The sequence below is a fragment of the Oncorhynchus mykiss genome, chromosome 1 (genome assembly GCF_057628025.1).
Source record: "Oncorhynchus mykiss isolate SJ-2025 chromosome 1, ASM5762802v1, whole genome shotgun sequence".
In the NCBI taxonomy this organism is placed as follows: domain Eukaryota; kingdom Metazoa; phylum Chordata; class Actinopteri; order Salmoniformes; family Salmonidae; genus Oncorhynchus; species Oncorhynchus mykiss.
The window spans coordinates 20,649,413-20,671,867 of record NC_143022.1 but is presented as its reverse complement, the minus strand read 5'-3'; the positions used below and the strand labels follow the sequence as shown (position 1 = coordinate 20,671,867).

General features: G+C 44.3%; 1 protein-coding gene across 1 annotated transcript in view; it reads right to left on the bottom strand.

Moving 5' to 3' along the window:
- si:ch1073-396h14.1 (disintegrin and metalloproteinase domain-containing protein 10) overlaps positions 1–22,240 on the bottom strand; it is a 69,653-nt gene extending 47,413 nt beyond the window's left edge. The window contains exons 1-5 of the mRNA XM_021579496.3: positions 22,087–22,240; positions 20,256–20,403; positions 20,013–20,131; positions 19,728–19,883; positions 862–947 (exon numbers count right to left, since the gene is read on the bottom strand). Of these exons, the coding sequence (XP_021435171.3) occupies positions 862–947; positions 19,728–19,883; positions 20,013–20,131; positions 20,256–20,403; positions 22,087–22,147 (570 nt within the window). The 5' untranslated portion in view covers positions 22,148–22,240. The remainder of the gene's footprint in view (positions 1–861; positions 948–19,727; positions 19,884–20,012; positions 20,132–20,255; positions 20,404–22,086) is intronic.
- Positions 22,241–22,455: the final 215 nt, after the last annotated feature.

Genomic DNA, 22,455 nt, shown 5'->3' with positions numbered 1-22,455 from the left:
ATCCCTTTTCCCTTTTCTGTTGGTTTGTCTTATTGGTTTCACCTGTTTCTTGTTTAGGTTTTTAGTTGGGCTTTTTAAGCCGGTAAGGCCCGCCTACTCTTTGTGCGGGCTTATTTTTCCCTCTGTGTTTGTGTGTGGTAGTGCATCTCAGTTTTGGTTTTTCTCCAGACGGTTTTGGTCCTGGTTTTGGGCCGGTCGTTTACGTGCGCCCTGTATTGGCTTGTACTATTTTCTCTGTGCCGGAGATTAGAGCATTGTTCTGTACCTTCTGCGCCTGACTCCGCACCCACTACGCCTAGCCTAAGTGCGTAACATAGAGTGGCCATTTATGGTGCACCTGTGTAATGATCATGATGTTTAATCAGCACCTGTCAGGTGGATTGATTATCTTGGCAAAGGAGAAATGCTCACTAACAGGGATATAAACACATTTGTGCACAACATTTGAGGGAAATAAGCTTTTTGTGTGAATGGAACATTTCTGGGATCTTTTATTTCAGCTGATGATACATGGAACCAAGACTTCACATGTTGCATTTTATATTTTTGTTCACTGTATGATCTTCAATAGATATTGTATCTGTAGATCGTCTACAGAGGAAAAACAAACACATCAATACTACGAATCAAATATGTTCTCATCTTTTATATTACACACCTTTTTCTCATGAGTTCTGTCAAACATTTTGTTGGTTAGATCTGGTTATCAAAGGGTTCGGAAGCCAATTACAATTATGGTTTCACAGATGAGAAAATGGTAAGCAAGATTGAGGACAAAAACAGAAATTAGGACAGGGAGGTGTCTCTTTTCAGGTGTACTTAGTGTGTGTGTGTATGTATGAGATGTCTGGTCTGAACTACCTGATTGGGTCTGAGGCTTTGGGCAAGGCGCTGCAGACGTTCTGCACCACAGAACCCGTCATGTCTGCTTCCCATGGGAGTGGCATCTGTATGTAGATAAACACACACATATATGTAAACACACATAGTGTCCTCAGAAAGTATTCAAACCCCTTGAATTTTTCCAATTTTGTTGTTACAGCCCGAAATGTCAAAGGGAGTCAATTTGGATTTTTGTGTCACTGGCCTACACACAATATCCCATAATGTCAAAGGGGTATGTTATCATTCTTTTTTTATATATATCAAAAAATAGAAGCTAAAATGTCTTGAGTCAATAAGTATTCAACTCTAAAAACATAATGCCACTTTGACATTATGGGGTATTGTGTATAGGCAAGTGGTCAAAATACTCAATTGAATCTATTTTAATTTCAGGATGTAACACTAAATGTGGAAAAAGTCAAGAGGTGTGAATACTTTCTGAAGGGACTGTATTTTCAAGCATAGTGGTGGCTGCATCATGTTATGGGTATGCTTGAAATCATTAAGGACTGGGAAGTTTTTCAGGATAAAAAATAAACAGAATGGTGCTCGGCACATGCAAAATCCTAGAGGAAAACCTGGTTCAGTCTGCTCTCCACCAGACACTGGGAGATGAATGCACCTTTCAGCAGGACAATAACCAAAACCACAAGGCCAAATCTACACTTTAGTTGCATACCAAGAAGACAGTAAATGTTCCTGAGTGGACAAGTTACAATTTTGAATTAAATCTGCTTGAAAATCTATGGCAAGACTTGAAAATGGTTGTCTAGCAACGGTCAACAACCAATTTGACAGAGCTTGAAGAATTTTGAAAAGAATCATCGACAAATATTGTACAATCCAGGTCTGCAAAAGGGTGATTCTATATATTTCTGTATTTCCTTTCCAAAAAATTTACATTTCTAAAAATAGGTCTACATTGTCATTATGGGGTATTGTGTTTAGATGGGTGAGAGAGAAAAAATATGTTATCCATTTTGAATTCAGGCTGTAACACAACAAAATGTGAAAAAAGTAAAGGGGTATGAAAACTTTCTAAAGGCACTGTACGTTAACATATACTAACTACTGTCTAAACACACAAACACATGCACAAATACACAGTAACAAGATGGTGCCGGGTGGAGGGCTGCCGTCTTATCGGCTCTTAACCAACCATGCTATTTTTTAATTTTTTTTGTGTTGTACTTGTCCTCTTGCTCAGTTGTGCACCGGAGCCTCCCACTCCTCTTTCTATTCTGGTTAGGGCCAGTTTGCAATGTTCTGTGAAGGGAGTAGTACACAGCGTTGTATGAGATCTTCAGTTTCTGTGCAAATTTCTCGCAAGGAAATTCCTTCATTTCTCGAAACAAGAATAGACTGACGAGTTTCAAAAGAAAGTTATTTGTTTCTGGCCATTTTGATTCTGTTATTGAAACCACAAGTGCTGATGCTCCAGATACTCAACTAGTCCAAAGAAGGCCAGTTTTATTGCTTCTTTAATTAATCATCACAACAGTTTTCAGCTGTGCTAACATAATTACAAAAGGATTTTTAATGATCAATTAGCCTTTTAAAATGATAAACTTGGATCAGCTAACACAACGTGACATTGGAACACAGGAGTGATGGTTGCTGATAATAGGCCTCTGTAATGTCAGGTGCGTGAATGAGGACCCAAAAGCGAATTAACAAAACAGAGTTTCTTTAATGACGAAACACACGTAGGCTCAGATGGACAGGCAGATTCCGACAGGACAGGACAAGGTTAGATGAACAGGCAGATTCCGACAGGACAGGACAAGGTTGCAGCAAACACGACGATAGTCTGGTTCAGGCATGAGTAACACAAACGAGAATCCGACAAAGACAGGAGCAGGAACAGAGAGAGATATAGAGGCCTAATCAGAGGGAAAAAGGGAACAGGTGGGAAAAGGGGTGAACGAGGTAGTTAGAGAAGACAAGGAACAGCTGGGGGAAAGAGGGGAAGAAAATGTAACCTAATACGACCAGCAGAGGGAGACAGGGTGAAGAGAAAGAACAGGAACAGGACACAACATGACAATACATGACAGTACCCCCCCACTCACCGAGCGCCTCCTGGCGCACTCGAGGAGGAAACCTGGCGGCAACGGAGGAAATCATCGATCAGCGAACGGTCCAGCACGTCCCGAGAGGGAACCCAACTCCTCTCCTCAGGACCGTACCCCTCCCAATCCACTAGGTACTGGTGACCACGGCCCCGAGGACGCATGTCCAAAATCTTACGGACCCTGTAGATAGGTGCGCCCTCGACAAGGATGGGGGGGGGGGGGGAAGACGAGCGGGGGCGCGAAGAACGGGCTTAACACAGGAGACATGGAAGACCGGGTGGACGCGACGAAGATATCGCGGAAGAAGAAGTCGCACTGCGACAGGATTAATGATCTGAGAAATACGGAACGGACCAATGAACCGCGGGGTCAACTTGCGAGAAGCTGTCTTAAGGGGAAGGTTCTGAGTGGAGAGCCAAACTCTCTGACCGCGACAATATCTAGGACTCTTAGTTCTACGTTTATTAGCAGCTCTCACAGTCTGCGCCCTATAACGGCAAAGTGCAGACCTGACCCTCTTCCAGGTGCGCTCGCAACGTTGGACAAAAGCCTGAGCGGAGGGGACGCTGGACTCGGCGAACTGAGATGAGAACAGCGGAGGCTGGTACCCGAGGCTACTCTGAAAAGGAGATAGCCCGGTCGCAGACGAAGGAAGCGAGTTGTGGGCGTATTCTGCCCAGGGGAGCTGTTCTGACCAAGACGCAGGGTTGCGAAAAGAAAGACTGCGTAAGATGCGACCAATAGTCTGATTGGCCCGTTCTGCTTGACCGTTAGACTGGGGGTGAAAGCCGGAAGAGAGACTGACGGAAGCCCCAATCAAACGGCAAAACTCCCTCCAAAATTGAGACGTGAATTGCGGACCTCTGTCCGAAACGACGTCTGACGGAAGGCCATGAATTCTGAAAACATTCTCGATGATGATTTGTGCCGTCTCTTTAGCAGAAGGAAGCTTAGCAAGGGGAATAAAATGAGCCGCCTTAGAGAACCTATCGACAACCGTAAGAATAACAGTCTTCCCCGCTGACGAAGGCAGTCCGGTGACAAAATCTAAGGCGATGTGAGACCACGGTCGAGAGGGAATGGGAAGCGGCCTGAGACGGCCGGCAGGAGGGGAGTACCGGACTTAGTCTGCGCGCAGACCGAACAAGCAGCCACGAAACGACGCGTGTCATGCTCCCGGGTGGGCCACCAAAAACGCTGGCGAATGGAAGCAAGCGTACCCCGAACGCCAGGGTGGCCGGCTAACTTGGCAGAGTGAGCCCACTGAAGAACGGCCAGACGAGTAGGAACGGGAACGAAAAGAAGGTTCCTAGGACAAGCGCGCGGCGACGGAGTGTGAGTGAGTGCTTGCTTTACCTGCCTCTCAATTCCCCAGACAGTCAACCCGACAACACGCCCCTCAGGGAGAATCCCCTCGGGGTCAGTGGAGGCGAGATAAAGCATCAGGCTTGGTGTTCTTAGAGCCCGGACGATAAGAAATCACGAACTCGAAACGAGCGAAAAACAGCGCCCAGCGCGCCTGACGCGCATTAAGTCGTTTGGCAGAACGGATGTACTCAAGGTTCCTATGGTCAGTCCAAACGACAAAAGGAACGGTCGCCCCCTCCAACCACTGTCGCCATTCGCCTAGGGCTAAGCGGATGGCGAGCAGTTCGCGGTTTCCCACATCATAGTTACGTTCCGACGGCGACAGGCGATGAGAAAAATACGCGCAAGGGTGGACCTTGTCGTCAGAGAGGGAGCGCTGAGAAAGAATGGCTCCCACGCCCACCTCTGACGCGTCAACCTCGACAACGAACTGTCTAGAGACGTCAGGTGTAACAAGGATAGGTGCGGATGTAAAACGATTCTTGAGGAGATCAAAAGCTCCCTGGGCGGAAACGGACCACTTAAAGCACGTCTTGACAGAAGTAAGGGCTGTGAGAGGAGCTGCCACCTGACCGAAATTACGGATGAAACGACGATAGAAGTTCGCGAAGCCGAGAAAGCGCTGCAGCTCGACGCGTGACTTAGGGACGGGCCAATCAATGACAGCTTGGACCTTAGCGGGATCCATCTTAATGCCTTCAGCGGAAATAACAGAACCGAGAAATGTGACGGAGGAGGCATGAAAAGTGCACTTCTCAGCCTTCACAAAAAGACAATTCTCTAAAAGGCGCTGGAGGACACGTCGAACGTGCTGAACATGAATCTGGAGTGACGGTGAAAAAATCAGGATATCGTCAAGGTAAACGAAAACAAAGATGTTCAGCATGTCTCTCAGGACATCATTGACTAATGCCTGAAAGACAGCTGGAGCGTTAGCGAGGCCGAAAGGAAGAACCCGGTATTCAAAGTGCCCTAACGGAGTGTTAAACGCCGTCTTCCACTCGTCCCCCTCCCTGATGCGCACGAGATGGTAAGCGTTACGAAGGTCCAACTTAGTGAAAAACCTGGCTCCCTGCAGGATCTCGAAGGCTGAAGACATAAGAGGAAGCGGATAACGATTCTTCACTGTTATGTCATTCAGCCCTCGATAATCTATGCAGGGGCGCAGGGACCCGTCCTTCTTCTTAACAAAAAAAAACCCCCGCTCCGGCGGGAGAGGAGGAGGGGACTATGGTACCGGCGGCAAGAGCTACAGACAAATAATCTTCGAGAGCCTTACGTTCGGGAGCCGACAGAGAGTATAGTCTACCCCGGGGGGGAGTGGTTCCCGGAAGGAGATCAATACTACAATCATACGACCGGTGTGGAGGAAGAGAGGTGGCCCTGGACCGACTGAACACCGTGCGCAGATCGTGATATTCCTCCGGCACCCCTGTCAAATCACCAGGCTCCTCCTGTGAAGAAGAGACAGAGGAAACAGGAGGGACAGCAGACATTAAACATTTCACATGACAAGAGACGTTCCAGGAGAGGATAGAATTACTAGACCAATTAATAGAAGGATTATGACAAACTAGCCAGGGATGGCCCAAAACAACAGGTGTAAAAGGTGAACGAAAAATTAAAAAAGAAATGGTTTCGCTATGATTACCAGAGACAGTGAGGGTTAAAGGTAGCGTCTCACGCTGAATCCTGGGGAGAGGACTACCATCCAAGGCGAACAAGGCCGTGGGCTCCCTTAACTGTCTGAGAGGAATGTCATGTTCCCGAGCCCATGTCTCGTCCATAAAACAGCCCTCCGCCCCAGAGTCTATCAAGGCACTGCAGGAAGCTGACGAACCGGTCCAGCGTAGATGGACCGACAAGGTAGTGCAGGATCTTGAAGGAGAGACAGGAGTAGTAGCGCTCACCAGTAGCCCTCCGCTTACTGATGAGCTCTGGCTTTTACTGGACATGAAGTGACAAAATGACCAGCGGAACCGCAATAGAGACAGAGGCGGTTGGTGATTCTCCGTTCCCTCTCTTTAGTCGAGATGCGGATACCTCCCAGCTGCATAGGCTCAGCACCCGAGCCGGCAGAGGAAGATGGTAGTGATGCGGAGAGGGGGGCAACGGAGAACGCGAGCTCCTTTCCACGAGCTCGGTGACGAAGATCAACCCGTCGCTCAATGCGAATAGCGAGTTCAATCAAGGAATCCACGCTGGAAGGAACCTCCCGGGAGAGAATCTCATCCTTTACCTCTGCGCGGAGACCCTCCAGAAAACGAGCGAGCAAAGCCGGCTCGTTCCAGCCACTGGAGGCAGCAAGAGTGCGAAACTCAATAGAGTAGTCTGTTATGGATCGATTACCTTGACATAGGGAAGACAGGACCCTGGAAGCCTCCTCCCCAAAAACAGATCGATCAAAAACCCGTATCATCTCCTCCTTAAAGTCCTGATACTGGTTAGTACACTCAGCCCTTGCCTCCCAGATTGCCGTGCCCCACTCACGAGCCCGTCCAGTAAGGAGAGATATGACGTAGGCGATACGAGCAGTGCTCCTGGAGTAAGTGTTGGGCTGGAGAGAAAACACAATATCACACTGGGTGAGGAACGAGCGGCATTCAGTGGGCTCCCCAGAGTAACACGGCGGGTTATTGATTCTGGGCTCCGGAGATTCGAAAGCCCTGGAAGTGGCCGGTGGATCGAGGCGGAGATGGTGAACCTGTTCTGTGAGGTTGGAGACTTGGGTGGCCAGGGTCTCAACGGCATGTCGAGCAGCAGACAATTCCTGCTCGTGTCTGCCTAGCATCGCTCCCTGGATCTCGACGGCTGAGTGGAGAGGATCCGAAGTCGCTGGGTCCATTCTTGGTCGGATTCTTCTGTCAGGTGCGTGAATGAGGACCCAAAAGCGAATTAACAAAACAGAGTTTCTTTAATGACGAAACACACGTAGGCTCAGATGGACAGGCAGATTCCGACAGGACAGGACAAGGTTAGATGAACAGGCAGATTCCGACAGGACAGGACAAGGTTGCAGCAAACACGACGATAGTCTGGTTCAGGCATGAGTAACACAAACGAGAATCCGACAAAGACAGGAGCAGGAACAGCGAGAGATATAGAGGCCTAATCAGAGGGAAAAAGGGAACAGGTGGGAAAAGGGGTGAACGAGGTAGTTAGAGAAGACAAGGAACAGCTGGGGGAAAGAGGGGAAGAAAAGGTAACCTAATACGACCAGCAGAGGGAGACAGGGTGAAGAGAAAGAACAGGAACAGGACACAACATGACAATACATGACATGTTAGCCTATATTCCATAAAAAAAATCAGCCGTTTCCAGCAACAATAGTCATTTACAACATTAACAATGTCTACACTGTTTTCTGATCAATTTGATGTTAATTTAATGAACAATTTTTTTTGCTTTTCTATCAAAACAAGGACATTTCTAAGTGACCCCAAACTTTTGAACGGTAGTGTATATGAATGCAGCTGACAATGTATTAAAGCCATTGGACACAGTTTATCATAGCACACTATGCTTTAATAGAGGCGTCAGGTTCAGTTCACATCACTGTATTCTGTATCAGAAAGTAGGCTGGCCCTCCATGAGGTCTCGTCGATTGATGCATTGCACAATTTTTGTTTGTAAAGCCCTCTTACACAAACTTCCACCGGACCTTACTTCACTGTGAACCTACAGACGTACGAGCTACCTTACCCGGTCTCAGTGATGGCTAGCTCTGTAGATCCCTTCAATCTCCACTGAGTTAGGTAAATCTGCTGTAGTATTTTTGGACCTCAGTGGTGTAATAATCTCATACTCTATAAAATTGGATGTTTTGGTAAGGAAAACTTTGAAAACTGATTATCATATGAGGTATTTGAACTTGGAGGACTGAGGACGAAATCCTGAACAAAACACACAAAATACATAACATTTTATGAAAATCATTGCTTTTCCAGCAATACACTAGCTTCAGAAATGTGTTGTTACAGCCTGAATTTAAAATGGATTAAATGCAGCTTTTCTTGCCACTGTTCTACACACAATACTCCATAATGTCAAAGGGGATTCTTTTTTACTAATTAATTAAAAATGAGAAGCTGAAATGTATTGGGTCAATAAGTAATCCACTCCTTTGTTATGGCAAGCCTAAATACGTTCAGCAGGAAAAATGTGCTTAATAAGTCATAAATTGCAATAATAGTGTTTAACATGATTTTTGAATGACTACCTCATCTCTGTGCCTCTAAACATACAATTATCTGTAAGGTCCCTCAGTCGAGCAGTGAATTTCAAACACAGATTCAACCACAAAGACACGGGAGGATTTCCAATGCTTTGCTAAGAAGGGCCCCTGTTGGTAGATGGGTAAAAAAAAAAACAGACATTGCATATCCCTTTGAGCATGGTGAAGTTATTAATTGCACACCCAGTCACTACAAAGATATACTGTACGTCATTCCTCACGCAGTTGCCGAAGAGGAAGGAAACCACTCAGGGATTTCGCCATGAGGCCAATCGTGACTTTTTTATTTATTTTTATTATTTATTTATTTATTTTTTACCCCTTTTTCTCCCCAATTTCGTGGTATCCAATTGTTGTAGTAGCTACTATCTTGTCTCATCGCTACAACTCCCGTACGGGCTCGGGAGAGACGAAGGTTGAATGTCATGCGTCCTCCGATACACAACCCAACCAGCCGCACTGCTTCTTAACACAGCGCGTATCCAACCCGGAAGCCAGCCGCACCAATGTGTCGGAGGCTACACCGTGCACCCGGCAACCTTGGTTAGCGCGCACTGCGCCCGGCCCGCCACAGGAGTCGCTGGTGCGCGATGAGACAAGGTCATCCCTACCGACCAAGCCCTCCCTAACCCGGACGATGCTAGGCCAATTGTGCGTCGCCCCACGGACCTCCCGGTCGCGGCCGGTTACGACAGAACCCAGGGACTCTGATGGCACAGCTGGCGCTGCAGTACAGCACCCTTAACCACTGCGCCACCCGGGAGGCTGCCAATCGTGACTTTAAAACAGTTACAGAGTTTAATGGCTGTGATAGGAGAAAACTGAGGATGGATCAAGAACATTGTAGTTACTCCACAATACTAACCTAATTGACAGAGGGAATAGAAGGAAGCCTGTACAGAATAAAAAATATTCCAAAACATGCAACAAGACACTAAAGTAATACTGCAGAAAATGTGGCAAAACAATTAATTTTGGGCCTGAATACAAAGTGTTATGTTTGGGGAAAATCCAATGTAACACATTACTGAGTACCACTCTCCATATTTTAAAGCATAGTTCTGGCTACATCATGTTATGGGTATGCTTGTAATCATTAAGGACTGGGGAGTTTTTCAGGATAAAAAAATGGAATGGAGCAAAATACATATTTCTACAAAGTATTGACTCAGGGGTGTTAATACTACTGTCAATTTGATATTTCTGTATTACATTTTACATTTTTAGCTAACATTTCTAAAAACATGCTTTCACTTTGTCATTCTGGGGTACTGTGTGTTAAGAAAATAATAATAATAATTAAATAATTAAGGCTAAGAAAATAAATCTACGTAGTCCATTTTGAGTCAGGCTGTAACACAACTACTTTTGGAATAAGTCAAGGGGTATGAATACTTTCTGAAGGCACTGCACAGTGCATTCGGAAAGTATTCAGATCCCTCAAAATGTTCTACATTTTGTTTCGTTACAGCCTTATTCTAAAATTGATTAAATAGTCCCCCCCCCCCCCCCCCCCTCTCACTAATCTACACACAATACCCCACAATGTCAAAGCAAAAACAGGTTTGTAGAAGTTTTTGCACATTTATACAAATAAAACAAGTTAATATCACATTTACATAAGTATCAGACCCTTTACTCAGTACTTTGTTTAAGTAGCTTTGGCAGTGATTACAGCCTCGAGTCTTCTTGGGTATGACACTACAAGCTTGGCACACCTGTATTTAGGGAGTTTCTGCCATTCTTCTCTGCAGATCCTCTCAAGTTCTTTCAGGTTGGATGGGGAGCGTTGCTGCACAGCTATTTTCAGGTCTCTCCAGAGATGTTCAATCAGGTGCAAGTCCGGGCTCTGGCTGGGCCGCTCAAAGACATTCAGAGACTTGTCCTGAAGCCACTCCTGTGTTGTCTTGGCTGCGTGCTTAGGGTTGTTGTCCTGTTGGAAGGTGAACCTTCACCCCAGTCTGAGGATCTGAGTGCTCTGGAACAGGTTTTCTTTAAGGATCTCTCTGTACTCGATCCTGTTTAGTCTCCCAGTGCATGCAGCTGAAAACATCTCACACAGCATGATGCTGCCATTACCATGCTTCACTGTAGGGATGGTGCCAGGTTTCCTCCAGACGTGACACTTGGCACTCACAGAAAGAGTTCAATCTTGTTTTTCTTGAGTCTTTGGGTGCCTTTTGAGTCTTTGGGTGCCTTTTGGCAAACTCCAAGTGGACTGTTATTTGCCTTTTAGTGAGGAGCGGCTTCCGTCTGGCCACTCTACCATAAACTTCTTCCATTTAAGAATGATGGAGGCCACTGTGTTCTTGGGGACCTTCAATGCTGCAGAAATGTTTTTGTACCCTTACCCAGATCTGTGCCTCAACACAATCATGTCTCTGAGTTCTACGGACAATTCCCTCTACCTCATGACTTGGTTTTTGCTCTGACATGCACTGTCAACCGTGGGACCTCATTTCAGCAGATGTGCCTTTCCAAATCATGTCAAATCAATTAAATTTACCATAGGTGGACTCCAATCAAGTTGTAGAAACATCTGAAGAGTGGTCAGTGGAAACAGGATGCACCTGAACTCAATTTCAATTCTCATATTAAAGGATCTGAATGCTTATGTAAAAAAGGTATTTCTGTTTTTTGTGTAAAATACATTTGCAAAAAATTCAAAAATAGTTTTTTCGGTTTATGTGGTTTTGTGTGTAGATTGCTGTCACGTTCTGACCTTTATTTCCTTTGTTTTGTATTTATTTAGTATGGTCAGGGCGTGAGTTGGGTGGGCAGTCTATGTTTGTTTTTCTATGTTTTGGGGTATTTCTGTGTTTCGGCCTAGTATGGTTCTCAATCAGAGGCAGGTGTCATTAGTTGTCTCTGATTGAGAATCATACTTAGGTAGCCTGGGTTTCACTGTGTGTTTGTGGGTGATTGTTCCTGTCTCTGTGTTTTGCACAAGATCAAACCAATTCAGGGCTAAAGAATGATTTCATAAAACTGAAACACTGTGCTATGCTCAGCTACTGTCACGTTCTGACCTTGGTTCTTTTGTTATGTCTTTGTTTTAGTATGGTCAGGGTGTGAGTTGGGTGGGTTGTCTATGTTCCTTTTTCTATGATTTGGGATTTCTGTGTTTGGCCTGGTATGGTTCTCAATCAGAGGCAGCTGTCATTCACTGTCCCTGATTGAGAACCATACTTAGGTAGCCTGGTTTCACTTTTGAGTGGTGGGTGATTATTTTCCATGTCAGTGTTTGTTCCACACGGGACTGTTTCGTTTGTTTCATTTATTCACGTTGTTATTTTGTAGTTTTCAGTGTTCTATTAAAAGTAAGCAATATGAACACATACCATTGGTCCTCCGATCCTTCCTACTACTCCTCTTCTGACGAAGAGGAGGAGGACAATCGTTACAGCTACAGAGTAGACCAGAACCCTCAGTCACCAGACATATTTTTTTGATCCTATAGGACAGGTATTCCCAAACTGGGGTATGCACAATACCGTCAGGGGTACGCCAAATAAAAATTTGATTTAAAATGATTATTTGTCAAATACAGGTAGCCTAGTCAAATAATTAACATCCAATCACATTAACCGTTACTCTCTCGTGGGAAACCTTCACACTTGCTCAGACATTTAGAAATTAAACATGACAATTGAAAAATAAGCCATGGGAGGTTTTTGAGCGAGAATAAAGACGACTTTCGAGTATGCAGGCATGTATAAAAGCAACAGATACAGTACCTTTAATAAGAAGGGGCTAGAAGCGTCTTATATGGTGAGCTACCGAGGGGCTAGGACAGTCAAGCCCCGTACTATTGTGTAGGACTTAATTCTTCCTGCTGCCACGGATATGGCTGGGACAATGCTGGAGGAAAAGGCCCAAAAAACTATACAGACAATGTCTTCATCAAACAACACTGTTTCACAACGCATCAGTAACATGGCAGGAGATGTTTTGAAACAATTACTGCTTCGCATACAAGCCAGTGAATTATATGCGTTACAGCTGGATGAGTCAACAGACATGGCGGGCCTGGCACAGCTCCTGGTACATGTCTGTTACGTTTACGAGGGAGGGGGGGGGGTAATTAAGGAGGTCATCCTCTTCTGCAAACCACTGGAAACCAGGACAACATGAGAGGATATTTTTAAAGTACTGGACAGCTTTGTGACATCAAATGGACTTTGGTGGTCAAGATGTGTTGGTATCTAAACTGATGGCGCAAAAGCCATGACAGGGAGACATAGTGAAGTGGTAATGCTCGTGCAAGCAGATGCTCCCGACGCCACTTGGGTACACTGCAGCATCCACCGAGAGGCTCTTGCTGCCAAGGGAATGCCTGACAGCATGAAAGATGTGTTGGACACTACAGTGAAAATGGTTAACTTTGTTAAAGCGAGGCCCCTGAAATCTTGTGTATTTTTTGCACTATGCAATGACATGGGCAGCGACCATGTAATGCTTTTACAACATACAGAAGTGTGCTGGTTATCAAGGGGCAAAGTATTGACACGCTTTTAAAAATTGAGAGACGAGCTTAAAGTTTACTTTACTGACCATCATTTTCATTTTTCTGACCGCTTGCATGATGACAAGTTTCTCACATGACTGGCCTATCTGGGTGATTGGGCTCTTTCCTATCTGCATTAACAAGGACAACACACAGGTCTTTCCATCAATGTATGATTTTTTGTGTGCAAATTAACTCAAGTTTACGGACAATGTAAAATGTCATATAGCGAAGCACCTGAGTGAGTTGGGTGTGCAATTACACAGGTACTTTCCTGAAATGGAAACACAAACAATTGGATTTGTTATCCCTTTCATGCCCTGCCTCCAGTCCACTTACCAATATCTGAACAAGAGAGCCTCATCGAACAGAACAGGGCTGCGCTCAGAGTTTCTTGCCTTGGCAAATCGTGCTGTTAAGACACTGATGTCCTTTGCAACCACGTACCTATGTGAGAGTGGATTCTCGGCCCTCACTAGCATGAAAATACGGGCACAGACTGTGTGTGGAAAATGATTTAAGACTGAGACTCTCTCCAATACAACCCAACATTGCAGAGTTATGTGCATCCTTTCAAGCACACCCTTCTCATTAACCTGTGGTGAGTTATTCACTATTTTCGATGAACAAAGATGGCTAAATAAAGAGCAAAATTATTGATTATTATTATATTATTATTTGTGCCTTGGTCCTATAAGAGCTCTTTGTCACTTCCCACAAGCCGGGTTGTGACAAAAACTCACACTCATTCTTATGTTTCATAAATGTATCGTATAGTGTGTGTGGCAGGCTTACAATGATGCCAAAAAACAACATTTGAGAGTGCGCTGACCCTGGTGCTAGAGGGGGTATGCAGCTGGAGGTTGAATGTTTGAAGGGGTACGGACCTATAAAAAGTTTGGGAACTACTTTTATAGGAGAACTTGGCCACATCCCCTGAATGTGCTGATGGAAAGGTTCTATCATTGTCACAGAGTAATTTGCTAAAAGTAGTCTGCCTGAGACATTCTTCCATGGTGGGCTACAAATCATGTCATTAAGCATGGCCAGGAGATAACACTGGGGGGGGGGGGGGGGGTTAAAGACCTGAAATGTGGTCTCTGGGTATTTCCCAACACGGATTCTTCATGCGAAATTCCTTGAAGGGACTGAATTCAGTCTGAGTCCGGATGCAATTCAACTAGAGGACTGTCCCTTTACAACACACAAGGTGAACAACGTTCAAAGCACTGTGTGAGGACTGCCCATGTTTCGAATAGATCTTAAAACCAAAATGCCTTGACACATCTGGAGTACATATTCTTCTTCACTGTTGTTTTTCTGTGATTATTCACTTACAATCAGAACTAGAGACTTTGTCATCTGCTTGCTTGCAGGGTGTGGGCTGAGTGAACCTCTTAACTAATCACACACAGAGCGGAAGGAGCGCCAGCATGGTGAATGACAGAGCCCCAGAGAGCATGGGAAATGCTCGATAGTTACCCCTCTCTCACACCACGGTGGTGTGACTTCAAAAGAGAGGTCACATGACTAGGGGTAGCCACAGAGCGCTCACAAACAGGCACACTCGGACACTCCTTTCTCTGGTATTTTTTTACTTTGGGTTGTCTGCTTCTCCTCTTTCAGCACTCCATACAGCATGGGGACTTGTCAGTACTAGCCTGCCCCCACCTCTATATCTCCTCACTGCACTCATACACACAGGCACGCTCTGACACACACATACACACACACACACACACACACACACACACACACACACACACACACACACACACACACACACACACACACACACACACACACACACACTTCAAAAGGCTACTCTAATCCAAGCCACTGGAGATAATCTCAATGCTTTATGACTCCATGGATGGGTGGTAAAACTTCCTCCATAGTGTCTTCTTTATTAGCTTGTGATGAGCTTGGCCTTCAGTTTGTCTGTTTGTCTGTCTGTCAGGAGGGATGTGTTTCTAAAGGCCTATTTACAAACAAACCTGGGCTGTCCCATGTCTGGGGACCAGGAGACCTTCATCCTTATCCAACCTCAAGTTCAGATGTCAACCACAGGCAGTTACTGTTGTACAAAATGGCCACATTACCTCATTACATTACCTCATTTTTTACATTCAGCATCACTCCGTGAAGCGAAATATAGTATTCTTTCTAACAAAGATATCGACATACAGTATATTTCAGGATGTTGTGTATCCCTGGAAATAATCAAATATCATGTAAACATTACAGTTTTGAAAACAGCGCTTTTCAAAAAAAGGGTAAGGGCAGATGCATAAAAATATGCCCCACCTCAGATAAACTGATATCGTGTCTATATGATGCTTTTCTAACTGTTAGCACACCTTCTACAGATGCCATCAAGGCAAAATGGGAGGAAGAACTAAGGACTGACATCTCGGTGGCAGACTGGGAAGAGAGCTTGGAGTATATCCACACATGCTCCATTAATTCCAGACATCGTCTCATACAATTCAAGGTATTACACAGATTACACTATTCCAAAACTAAACTGCATAGGATATTTCCTGACACATCCCCTACATGTGATAAATGTCAGGCTGCGCAGGGTACACTACTCCACTGCTTTGCCCTATGCTCTAGCTTGCATGGTTATTGGTGTGGAATTTTTGGGATCCTCTCTGAAGTTTTGGAGACTACAATAGATCCAGACCCGATTCTGATAATCCTGGGAGTATCTGAGTCCCTAAACGGATTAACCAACCCCCAAAAACAACTAATCTCGTACGGTCTCATCTCGGCAAAAAAACTAATCTTGTTGTTTTGGAAAAGGAGGGAAGCGCCCTCTACCAAATTATGGCTCAGTGAATTGGCAAACGCTGTACACTTAGAAAGAATTAGATATATTCTGAACAATAAATGATCAACATTTGATCAAATCTGGCAGCCTTTCCTCTCCTACTTGGACGAGTCGGCGCTGTGAAGTTGTACTTATTAACGCACTCTCAATTGTAATATTTTAATCTACCATTGGGCAGCATGTGCTGGCCCTGCCACCCGAGCAGTTGGGGGGGGGGGGGGGGGGGGGGGGGGGGGGATAGGGGGGACATCTTCCCTCTTTCTTTCTACGTGTCCTCGTTTTGTATGTCGTGTTTTGTATTATTTGTTCTGCACCCAGAACTCTGGGTCTTGTTGTTCCTGTATGCTATTTTATGTTTAGATAAGAATTGTATACCTGTCTTGTATACCTATACACCATTCGTGCGTGTGTTCAATAAAAAATATTTGAAACATAAAAAAAGGGTAAGGGCTAAACCTAACCCAAGTGTGGGGTAAGTTGAGCCGCGGGACAGGGTAAGTTAAGCTGCCTACAAATGTCTGTACTTAATGAAAAACTACCACTACCTTTTAAAACCATGTCTACCTTTAGTTCCCAAACACAATGCAACACAATCACAATACATTTTTGTATTTTAATAATTTTAAGCATATTTTATCAAAAACACCTAACGTACACTTTGTACTTTTTTTAGAACAATTTTAACTTAGGCCCTGCCCTGTTGTTACCTCATATCCCAGCGATAATGCCTTGCATTAGGCCTGCGAAGAAAACACTTTACTCAACTTGCCATTGGCTCAATTTATCCCATGGCCATGGCTCAATTTACCCCAAGGCAAACATTTTGACTATATTAGTCCACAAAGGTACATGGGTGCACTTTCATGCTAGTTTAGGACCTCATATTGGACCTCATATCGAAGCTTATAGAGACCACAACTTATGTATAGAACTAAAATGATCTACTTTGGTTTTACATACAAGCATCATGAAACCTCTACACAACAAAATAATTTGGCTTGATGAAAATCAGATTATTTTACCTAACTTGCTAACACTTTCTCCATGTGGTTTCTTCCTTCTTAGACTCAATGAAATGAAGACCTCTTCCTAAATATTTGGTCAAATGATTAATTGTGTCTATGGTTTACTAGAAACAAAGATGGCTCAAGTTACCCTTTGGCTCAACATACCCCACTCTCCCCTACTGATATAACACTCCATCTGTCTCAATCAGTTACACTGTGTTTCAATGAAATATCACATACCATATAACTTCCTGCTTATACTGTATATTGGCAAGTGTATACAAGTACAGAACATTGTCTACAACCAGCATCAGCAAACCTCTAAAATCTACAGTTTGACTTTGGGCAATTTTAGGGGAGGGGGAGACAAAAACCTTGAGAAGACTCCATCACAAGCAGGGGGTCTTGGCTTTGTGTGCGTAATATTGTTCCACCTCTTTCCTGGAATTAATCTAACTGACATGCACACACACACACACACACACACACACACACACACACACACACACACACACACACACACACAGGATGACAGCTTTCCAATGAGTGCCACCTGGCCAAACCTCTCAGATGGGGTCCTAATATAATATCGCTATGGGAACCAGCTCCAAGGGTTCACAGCCCTGGGAGGATGCCAGGTCACCTGACACTCCTCCTCCTCCTTCCTCACACCAGCTCAGGTTTTTCTTCTCTTTGGCTGGAGCTCTGAGTGAGTCTCCACCTCCTCCCACCCCCCAGAGCTCCATAGGAGGACTCTGCTGTTAACCCGTCAACCCTTTCTGCTCTAAAGAGCACAGGGATAAACTGTATCACTGACCCATGTAACCCCGGCTCACAGCCTACTGGTTTAAGGCTTTAGACTGGGTTAGGCTAAAAGGAAAGATAGGGAACCATTGACAGTCATTAGTCTGGCCCTGGAGCAGGATCCTATCTACTGATCTGGCCTGGTTTTGTGTGATAAGGAGTAGAGAGGCATCAGGCCATGGCATTGACCATTAGTCAATTTCATCTGAACATGATGTCATAAAATACAGTGCATTCGAAAAGTATTCAAACCCCCCTCACTTTTTCCACATTTTGTTACATTACAGCCTTATTCTATAATGGACTAAATAATTTTTTCCCTCATCAATCTACACACAATATCCTACAATGAGAAATGGAAAACAGGTTTTTAGTCATGTTTGCAAATGTATTGCAAATAAATTATACAGACACTTTTCTATGAGACTCAAAATTGAGCTCAGGTGCATCCTGTTTCCATTGGTCAAACTTGAGATGTTTCTACAACTTGATTGAAGTCCACCTGTGGTAAATTCAATTGATTGGACATGATTTGGAAAGGCACACACCTGTCTATATAAGGTCCCACAGAGCATGTCAGAGCAAAAACCAAGCCATGAGGTCGAAGGAATTGTCCGTAAAGCTCTGAGACAGGATTGTGTTGAGGCACAGATCTGGGGAAGGGTACCAATGTCTGCAGCATTGAAGGTCCCAAAGAACACAGTGGCCTCCATCATTCTTAAATGGAAGAAGTTTGGAACCACCAAGACTCTTCCCAGAGCTGGCCACCCAGCCAAACTGAGCAATCTGGGGAGAAGGGCCTTGGTCAGGGAGGTGACCAACAACCTGACGGACGGTCACTGACCGAGCTCCAGAGTTCCTCTGTTGGGAGAACCTTCCAGAAGTACAACCATCTCTGCAGCACTCGACCAATCAGGCCTTCATGGTAGAGTGGACAGACGGAAGCCACTCCTCAGTAAAAGGCACATGACAGCCCGCTTGGAGTTTTCCAAAAGGGCACCTAAAACATGAGAAACAAGATTCTCTTGTCTGATGAAACCAAGATTGAACTCTTTGGCCTGAATGCCAAGTGTCACGTGTGGAGGAAACCTGGCACCATCCCTATGGTGAAGCGAGGTGGTGGCAGCATCAGCGGCAGGGACTGGGAGACTAGTCGGGATCGGGGGAAAGATGAACAGAGCAAAGTACAGAGAGATCCTTGATGAAAACCTGCTCCAGAGCCCACAGGTCCTCAGGGATGGGTTCACCTTCCAATTTCTAAAAAACTGTTTTTGCTCTGTCATTATTGGGTATTGTGTGTAGATTGATGAGGGGAAAAAACATTTCATCAATATTAGAATAAGGCTGTAACGTAACAAAATGTGGAAAAGGTGAAGTGGTCTGAAAACTTTCAGAATGCACTGTATGTCATCCTAACCTTTGGTAAATGAGTTCATTGTCTGATTATAGGTTAATATTGATTTCTTTATTCCAAAAATGAGGAAGGGTGGATACACACACGTGACGGAATAGGAGAGATATTTTGAGAATCGTTTGAAATAGACCATTATCATTTTGGGGAAGCATTATAGCCATTAAAGGCCCAGTGCAGTCAAATTGATTTTCCTGTGTTTTATATATGTCAATATGAGGTTGGAATAATACTGTGAAAGTTGTGAAAATGGTGATAATGCCATTTTAGTGTAAGAGCTGTTTGGAAAGATCACCTGAAATTTCAGCTTGTTTTGCATGGGTGGAGTTTTGGCCTGCCTGGCGACATCACCAGGCGCTATGAGTTAATAGACCAATAACAAAGAGAGTTTCAAACTTCACTGCCAATAACAGCTAGTTTTCGCGTTACATATCTCTCCCATTAGACTATTTTTGACAGCTTTAGTTGAAAACAATCACAGTAAGGTACTTAATGTCAAATCATCTCTGTGTAAAAATTGAGATAAAAACGGCTGCATTGGACTGTTTTAACATACACTTGAGAAGAACATTCATTAGATGTTCAACAGTCCTCTCTTACCCATGTCGTCCTCATGGTAGATGATGGAGTGGTGTTGTGTGGGCTGGCTGGTGTATCTGTGGACAGGCTCTATGTAATACGTCCCATTGGCTGTGAGGACAGAACCCTCAAACTGGCCCTGGATGACCGAGCCGTGACAGGAAGATCCCTTCTCATCTGGTGAGAGACAGACAGGTGGGAGTTAGCGAGAGATGGAGGGGGGAGAGAGACTGATAGGCAGATTGAGGGGAGGCAGGCTACAATATGTTGGATTATAAAGCCACGAATCCCTGAAGTGTCATATACCTTCAAGTTCTCCAGAATATAGATGGGAGAGGTCTGCTGTACTTGATATATTTTCAGAGAAGACTTCAAAAGGCTCTGTGAATCCCGTCGTGTCTCGCCTCAAACGCAACCGGAAGGTCCTAAAGTAAACAATCGTGTGACACAAAGCACCAAGAGTGAAGCAAACATTGAAAGGTGTTTTGACAATTATATGCTCAATCGGAAAGGCAATGAAACAGAAGCTCCTGGGCTTGTGTCCAGTACCTGAGAAAAGCTCTGAAGTCCAGCTGCAGTGTCTGGTCCTGAGGCTGGGTCTCTCGTTTGGCACGCCGGTGTCTCCTGTGTAAGGCCTCACGATCATAAGACAAGCCTTCGTAATGCCTTATGAACGGGCTAATACCATTCAGAGCTCCTAGAGAAGTTGACAGAAATGACACAGGAAAGTTAATATACAGTGGCTTTATCTTGTCTGGTGTGAGAACTGTGTTAACCTGCTTTCTTAACCTGCTTTGTAATCAAAAACATTTTCCAGATAACTGCACAAACAATGCTTAAAAGACTTCTTAACAGCTTCTACCCCCAAGCCACAAGACTGCTGATGTCACGCCCTGACCTTAGTTATCTTTGTTTTCTTTATTATTTTGGTTAGGTCAGGGTGTTTGGTTTAGTTGTTGAATTATCTAGGTGTTTTGTCCTGTCTAGGGTTTTTTGTATATCTATGGGGTTTTAGTATGTCTAGGTATATGTAGGTCTATGGTGGCCTGAATTGGTTCCCAATCAGAGACAGCTGTTTATCGTTGTCTCTGATTGGGGATCCTATTTAGGTTGCCATTTTCCATTTGGGTTTTGTGGGTTATTGTCTATGTGTAGTTGCATGTCAGCACGAGTTGGTTATAGCGGCACGTTAGTTGTGTCAGTGTTCTTCGTTAAATAAAAGAAGAATGTATTCCAATCACGCTGCGTCTTGGTCTCCTCGGTATGACAAACGGGACAGCTGAACAGCTCATCAAATGGATACCCAGACTATTTACATTGAACCCCTTATTTTATTCTTATCTATTACTATGTTTAGCACTGACTCGCTTGCACAGGCTCGATGTACAATCACTGGACTAACCTCACACACACGCACACACATGCATATTGATGCTACACACACACATACATTCACATTCCTTCACACTCTTCACATACACTGCTGCTACTGTGTTTATTATCTATGCATAGTCACTTTACCCCTACCTACATGTACATGTTGCCTCAATTACCTTGACTAACCCGTACCCCTCCACATTGACTAACCCGTACCCCTCCGCTACCCCTTGTATATAGCCTCGTTATTGTTATTTTATTGTGTTACTGTTTTTCCCTTTAGTTTTTTTAGCACATTTTCCGTACTTTTTAAAAACTCTGCATCGTTGGTTAAGATCTCGTAAGTAAGAATTTCACACCTGTTGTATTTGGCGCATGTGACAAATAAAAATGTGATTGATTTGATAATATAACGTTTGAGAGGGACAAAACAAACAATCTCTATAGATAAATGACCTACTGCAGGGAAGTGATGCATGGAACTGAGGCTTACTTTGTGTAGAGGCAGGCATTTTTTAATGTTCTCATCCATTTCAACTTTGCCATTCAGATTGATTTAGATTGTGTTATAAATATCAGGCATTTCCCTCTTTCTAGTAGGACAGCAGATAAAAGTGACATATTTCATCATAACAACAACTTCCCCATTATCATGCTACATTCTTTTCTCCTTTGTCAAAGAACATGCCAAACAGATAGTCAGGGGCTTACACACACTGTCCATATAACACTCACACAAAGCTTACATAGAGAATATCTCATATATCTAATCAAACAAAACACAGCATCAACAAGACAGGAGGCCTTTGTAGCAATGTAGTCCTATGTGTTTGTTGGCCATTGCATTACACAGAGGACAAGCTCAGGCAGATCCCCTGTCTTGTCTGATAGTTCAAAGCTAAGGGTAGGCCACCGAACCCCCCTGCATCGTGTGACTTGTCACACCTCAAAAATAACCTAACAACGGTGTCAAGTGTCACACAGGAAATAAAAGCCATTCTACCTGCATTGGGTCCGCCCGAGTAGATAAGCAACATCAGAAGGCAGTATTGGGGTGTATTCATGATGTCTTCTGTGCTTTCTTTCTTTCTTTCTCTCTCTCTCTCTCGCTGCTTACCTGTGGTCTCCTCACAGTGGAATGTGACTAGATAGCTGCTCATGCCAGGACTTACCATTGGAAGATAGGAACACATAGTCCAAGGCAAATTCAGACTTGTTGTTATACTGTTAGGGAGTCCTTTAAAATATATGCAAAAAAGATGTGCAAAAAAAAATACCTTTACAATTCACACATGCGTATTAACACACACTTGTACACTTGTACATATGAAATAGGACAAATATAAGCACCCACCAAATGAGTATGTATTAT